Source organism: Bombina bombina, chromosome 6 (assembly GCF_027579735.1).
Source record: "Bombina bombina isolate aBomBom1 chromosome 6, aBomBom1.pri, whole genome shotgun sequence".
Classification (NCBI taxonomy): Eukaryota; Metazoa; Chordata; class Amphibia; order Anura; family Bombinatoridae; genus Bombina; species Bombina bombina.
The window spans coordinates 1,043,744,921-1,043,751,970 of record NC_069504.1 but is presented as its reverse complement, the minus strand read 5'-3'; the positions used below and the strand labels follow the sequence as shown (position 1 = coordinate 1,043,751,970).

General features: G+C 36.4%; 1 protein-coding gene across 1 annotated transcript in view; it reads left to right on the top strand.

Moving 5' to 3' along the window:
• The window catches only part of ERGIC2 (ERGIC and golgi 2), a 61,470-nt gene that overhangs the window by 40,819 nt on the left and 13,601 nt on the right, over positions 1 to 7,050 (top strand). Inside the window, exons 8-9 of the mRNA XM_053718805.1 lie at positions 664 to 759; positions 1,345 to 1,400. Coding sequence (XP_053574780.1) covers positions 664 to 759; positions 1,345 to 1,400 — 152 coding nt within the window. The remainder of the gene's footprint in view (positions 1 to 663; positions 760 to 1,344; positions 1,401 to 7,050) is intronic.

Genomic DNA, 7,050 nt, shown 5'->3' with positions numbered 1-7,050 from the left:
TATTTCTTTAACAAAAGATACCTAAAGAATGAAACAAATTAGATAAAAGAAGTAAATTGGAATGCTGTTTAAAATTGTATCTTCTGCCTGAATCATGAAAGAAAAAAATTGGTTTTAGCTTCCCTTTAAGTATTACAAGATGTGCTAGTAAACTTCATTAAACTAAGTAGGGAAATAACATGACTGAGTGTACATGCCAGATGCAAACTCCCTTGCAAGTCCTGGGACTAGCATCCTGATTGGCTGCTTATGGTCCTCTTACAATGTGATATGGCTAATGAAGTCATTTTGAGGTAAAATATCACCCTTTCTTTACATAGAGCTGTTCAGGTGATATTTTTAGCTTTTTATAGTTATGCTTCATCACTTCAACATTGGGGTATTATGTCCCTTTAAATTACGTAAAGCTCCTGTGCAGTAGTGGAGCAATAGGCAATATGTGTGTGGTTCTGTCTGCTGATGTCAAAATGTTTAGAATTTGTATAATCAAATGCAGTTTCCTCTCAACCTATAGTTGTAAGTGCGGTCTAGGGTAATGGAATGGGACTATTTTCCAGAATGACTTAATAGGCAAAAATCAATTTAATGTTTACATAGATGAAATGTAACTTCCCACTCAAGTGGTTATGCATAAATAACTGCACTACTTTTTCCCACTCTTAGAGAAGATTCAAACCCTGGGCCACCTAATGCTTGCCGGATCCACGGACACCTGGATATTAATAAAGTAGCTGGGAACTTTCACATCACTGTGGGCAAGTATGTCCTTCTCTCATTGGGTGGTGGGGTCTGTATCACTGTACAGAAGCAAACTACAGATTCCACTGTGGCAGAGAGTGTTCTTACACCACATGTTTTATGCAAGTGACACAGCTAGGTAATCCTAATGGAATGTAACTCCTATATGTGGGATCTGATATAGTCCAGAGGGGGTATCATGACTACTGTAAGACAGAAGGAATCTGTGGATTATCTCATATATTTTGGACACAGAAGTTGTCCACTTTTTTATATAGGAAATTTTAGTTATTGGTTCTATAACTGAATAATTCTTACTGATGCTGTGCAGTTTTGTATGACTCGTGAAATAGTCAGTGTTGGTTATAAATGAAGTGAGATCATATCAGTCATGTAGGAAGCTGTAGTGAGCACATGATGTAACTTCAAATGTTATTTAAAGTCCCTGGATATGACATTTCTGTGGGGTATGAGTTCTACATAAGGAGTTTCCACCTTTTTTTCATCTCTGTGCATAGGACTTAGATTAGTTCCACTTATTATCGGGAAATAAGCTCAGTTTAGCTCACTCTCTGCTCTCATTTTATCCTTTTTTTTCTCCTGCAGAGCCATACCTCACCCGCGGGGTCATGCACATCTGGCAGCTCTTGTGAGCCATGACAGTAAGTCAGTGTATCTGTTAATATACTGTATGTGTTTGCTGCAATATACAAATCACATTTTTGAAGAATTAAAGGGACAGTCTACAATATAATTCTTTATTGTTTTCAAAGATAGATAATCCCTTTATTACCCATTCCCCAGTTCTGCATAAAAAAACACTGTTATATTAAGACTTTTTACCTCTGTGATTACCTTGTATCTAATCTTCTGACAGCCCCCTGATCACATGACTTTTTTTATTTTTTATCTATTGATTTACAGTTAGTACTGTGTTGTGCTCTTAAATAACTCCTCAGGCGTGAACACAGTTATCTATATAGCCCACATGAACTAGCAGTCTCCTGTTGTGAAAAGCAAATAATAAGGCATGGGATAAGAGTCTGTAGTGGCTTAGAAACGGGCAGAAATTTAGAGGTTTAAACATAATAAAGTATATTAATATAACAATGTTGGTTGTGCAAAACTGGGGAATGGGTAGTAAAGGCATTATCTAACTTTTTAAACAATAACAATTTTAGTGTAGACTGTCCCTTTAAGCCAGATTTCCATCATTCATATTTTACAATTCTGCATTAAAGTGTCACAATAAAGTAATTTGTTTCATTTAATTATTTAAGCATAACTTACATACTGTCTGCATACTGCCTAATTAATTTAATTATAAATATTAACTTCTTTTAGTGTGATGCACACTTAAAGGACCAGTAAATATAGTACATTTGTGTATAATCAACACATACATGATAACAAGACAATGCACTAGCACTTAGTCTGAACTTCAAATGAGAAGTACATTTTGTCTGACAAATTTCAACGTTGTCTATTGCTACTCCTCTTGTACCATGTGACAGCCATCAGCCAATCACAAATGCATATACATATATTCTGTGCATTCTTACACATGCTCAGTAGGAGCTGGCGACTCAGAAAGTGTAAATATTAAGAGACTGTGCACTGTGTTTTGTTAATGGAAGTTAGTTGTTTAAAATTGCTCTATCTGAATCATGAACGTTTCATTTTGACTTGAGTGTCCCTTCTACTGAACAATCTAGTCTCCTTAAAAAGTTTCTTGTTTCATAATGACATTACGCAGAGAAGCAGACTATGCAGTCTATCACAGATATTTAAATGTGCTCAAATTAAAACTTTAGGTTGTTGTTCACTAAAAAATAGTTTTAAGCTAAGCAGATAGATGAACAATAAAAATGAGTTGTGTTCTATAACTGTAAAATATAAAGCCAAAAATACTTATTGGCTTGAATGACACTAGATGATACAGATTTCAGTTCAGCAGCAAGGTAATATGTTGTAGTTTTCCATTTAATAATGACATGGCATAGGTAAGTAAACTCTTGGTCTATCATAGACACAGGGGAAATGTGTTTACAAATGAGTCCTCTGTGTAACGTATCTGAGTTATTATACTTAGGTTACATTTTATGCCTATGGCCAATTAGGAATGGGTATGAATAGCTTACTAGAGTGTGGAACCAATGACTGTGGGATATAGCAGTGCCTGATCTTCCATGTTTAACACAAATTGGAAAGCCCACAATATTCAAAATTAAATTACTGGAAAGGAGAACAAAACAAATAATGAAAGTATTTTGCAAAGTTGTTTTACTACATGTAATTAAACAATTTATATTAAAATCTTGAGGTGCTTAATGTCTCTTAAGTGCAATTAATCAGTTTTTTCACATATATCTGATCACTGCATATAGCAAAAGCAAATTAGCTAGGCAAAATCACAATGACTGTTAAATTTGATATATTTCTAGATCCTACATAACATTATATAATGGATAGTTGATATATCTGTAATCCAATCTCTGGTAAAATTTTATGATCCAGTATTGAAAAACACCCTATGCTTATGTGTTGTATATTTTCCTTAAAAGATCATAAAACATAGTTACCATGAGATTAAAGCTTTATATCTCGGGAATTGAAGACATAGGAAACCCACATTCAGATAGAACATACCATTTTAAACAACTTTCTAAATATTACCAATTTTGCGTCAGTTTCTAGGTATCCTTTGTTGAAGGAGTAGCAATGCACTCATGGAAGCTAGCTGAACACATCAGGTGAGCCAATAACAAGAGTCATATATGTGCAGCCACCAATCAGCAGCTAGCGCCGATTAGTGCATTGCTAATCCTGAGGCTACCTAGGATTTTTCTTCAACAAAGCATACTAAGAGAACAAAGTAAATTGGGTAATAGAAGTAAATTGAAAAGACGTTTAAAATTGCAAGTTCTATCTAAATCATGACAGTTTAATTTTGACTTTATTGTCCTTTTAAAGGGACAGTATGCACCAATTTTCATATAACTGCATCTAATAGACACTACTATAAAGAAGAATATGCACAGATACTGATATAAAAATTCTGTATAAAACCTTTTAAAAACTTACTTAGAGGCTACAAATTTAGCACTGTTGATAAAATGGGCTGGGTGCAGATACTCTTCCCCCCCCCCCTTTCTTCCCTGCATATGAAAAGACAGATTAGACAAACAGTAACCATCAGTAGTCTGTAAACGCATGTATACATTTTACAATTTGGGGCATGGTTAGGAGTCTGAAAACCAGCACAATGTTATTAAAAATAAGCAAAACTATACATTGTTACAAAAACACTTACAGGTGGGCTATATACATGGATAATCTAGATAACATTTATGCAAAGAAAAATCTAGTGTATATTGTCCCTTTAATGATAATTTATTTCCAAACAAAGGACTTTTCTACCCCATAAGCTCCATATCTGAAATGTCAAAAATATTGGTGCTGTAGCCATGTCTAAAAAGCCTCACACTCTCTATTTTGAGTTTGTTTTTTTTACACATGAACAACCTTTATATTTTTTAGTATCAGTATGGACCTGAACTTAAAAATAAATTGTGACATTCATCTGCAAAATTGTCATATTCATCTATCCATTATATTCATTTGAAAATCTCTCTCTCTCATTAATGAATACACATACAGTATATAGCAAAAAATGTTTAATTTTCTTTTCTATTTACGTATATATTTTAAACACATTTCCATTGACTTCTGTTATCAAATTTGCTTCATTCTTTTGGTATCTATTGCTGAAGGAGCAGCAATACGCTACCATAAATAGCTGAACAATGACAAGAGGCGTATATGTGCAACCACCAATCAGCAAAATTATTCTTTCATGATTCAGATAGAGCATGTGATTTTAAACGACTTCCTAACTTACTTTTGTTTTCAATTTTTCTTATCCTCGTTTTCTTGGTCACTTTTGTTCAAAAGCAGAGTTGTATGCTTAGGAGCTGGACCATTTCTAGAGCACTATATGGCAGCAGTCTTGCAAGAATGTTATCCTTTTGCAAGAGCACTAGATGGCAGCACTACTTCCTGCCACGTAGTGCTCCAGTGATAAGGGATTGGGGTTGAAATCATGCGTTGCAGCCCTATCTAGCATTCAAAAGATTTACAGGACTTTGCAGGCCTCAAGACGTATGGCACTGTCACCATTACCTCCCCAACAACAAATGCTGCCGCTATAGTCTGACTATGGGGACAAGGTGGCCGCTGTGATGATGCTATTGGGGCAACCTTCCCATCCCATTCTGAAAATGATTGGTTTTTAAAAATGTGTAGGACTGTATTTTTTTTGTGGTAAAGTCTGACAAATATCGTAGCAATTATCATAAAGCTTATGCAGCACTCTCGTGTAAAACCTCATAGTCGCCACTGCAGCTCTAAAGTGCTTTAAGATGCACAATTTAATTTCAGGCAGTTGTCAGATTGTTGTTTTGAAAGAGAGTAGTGAGCGAAGACTGCGTAGCTCCTGCACACTCCTGCCATACACTTTGCAAGACAATGTGTGCTTAAATACAAATAAAAAATATTCACTAAAGGGACAGTAAAGTCATAATTAGGCATTCATGATTTAGACAGAACATACAATTTTAAACAACTTTCAAATTTACCGTGTTTATTCGCTCCATAAGACGCACTTTCCCCCCCCCTCAAAAGTAAGGGGAAATGTCTGTGCGTCTTATGGAGCGAATGCAACCAAAGTAGGACTACACTTCCCATAATTCCTCATGTCACGCTCCGCTCGGCTCCGCCTCCAACTTAGTAGTCACTCAAACTAGGACTACACTTCCCATAACTCCTCATGTCACGCTCCGCTCGGCTCTGCCTCCAACTTAGTAGTCACTCAAACTAGGACTACACTTCCCATAACTCCTCATGTCACGCTCCGCTCTGCTCTGCCTCCAACTTAGTAGTCACTCAAACTAGGACTACACTTCCCATAACTCCGTGGGGATACTAGTTATAACGTCAGTGCCCTGGAAGTTCTGGCACGCACATGTGTTGGTGACATGACCTGGAGGTCGGTGTAGAGAGGCTCGGAGCTGCGGTGAACGGTGGCCGCTTGGCTGGAGTTCCAGTCAGGGGGTATGCTAAAAAAACGGGTGAGAAATATATAAATCTATGTCTGAAAAAGGAATATACCGTAGATTGGGGAGTGTTGAGAAGCTGTTGGACAATATAGACGCAGGTCATGGCTCTGGGGAAAAATACCTGTAGCTTGTCTGTTATTGCACAAGTTTTTTTTTTTTAGCTTGGTGCTGGATATTTGGAAACGGTGTCTATTTTAGGGGTCAAAATCTTGAAGAATGACACTATTTTATAGCATCAATAGCATTTCAGTGTTTATGGTAGTTTGTCTTTTATTTATGGCTGTGTTAGTAGCTCAGTTTGTTTAAACGTTTTGATATAATGGCTATGTCTGAATATATTGTGGTACTGATTTAGTGTTTCCTATGTGTATCAATTTGACTCTTATCACACACTCTCAATCGCACACAAGCTCACTCACACACACACTCACACACAGTTTTATCACACACTCTCAATCACACTCTCACACACACACACTCACACACAGTTTTATCACACACTCTCAATCACACACAAGCTCTCTTCAGAATATTTTTTTTCTTGTTTTCCTCCTCTAAAAACTAGGTACGTCTTATGGTTAGGTGCATCTTATGGAGCGAAAAATACAGTACTTCTATTATTTAATTTGCTTCCTTCTCTTTTTATCCTTTGCTGAAAGGTTTATCTAGGTAAACTCAGGAGCAGCAAAGAACCTAGGTTCTAGCTGCTGATTAGTGGCTACATATATATTCTGATTCTCATTGGCTCACCCATGTGTTCAGTTAGAAACCAGTAGAGCATTGCTGCGCCTTTAACAAATTATACCAAGAGAATGAAACTAATTTGATAATAGAAGTAAACTGGAAAGTTGTTTACAATTGTATGCTCTGTCTAAATCATGAAAGAAAAGTTTTGAGTTTCATGTCCCTTTTACGTTTTTTTTTCTTTTTTTTCAGTACTAGTTGGGCACATCTAAAACACCCCCAGGTACAGATCTTAGGGTGTACTTGGTAAGCTCAATCTTGTATTTCTTTCATGTAATTAGCAAGAGTCCATGAGCTAGTGACGTATGGGATATACATTCCTACCAGGAGGGGCAAAGTTTCCCAAACCTCAAAATGCCTATAAATACACCCCTCACCACACCCACAAATCAGTTTTACAAACTTTGCCTCCTTTGGAGGTGGTGAAGTAAGTTGGAGCCCGGTTTTCCTC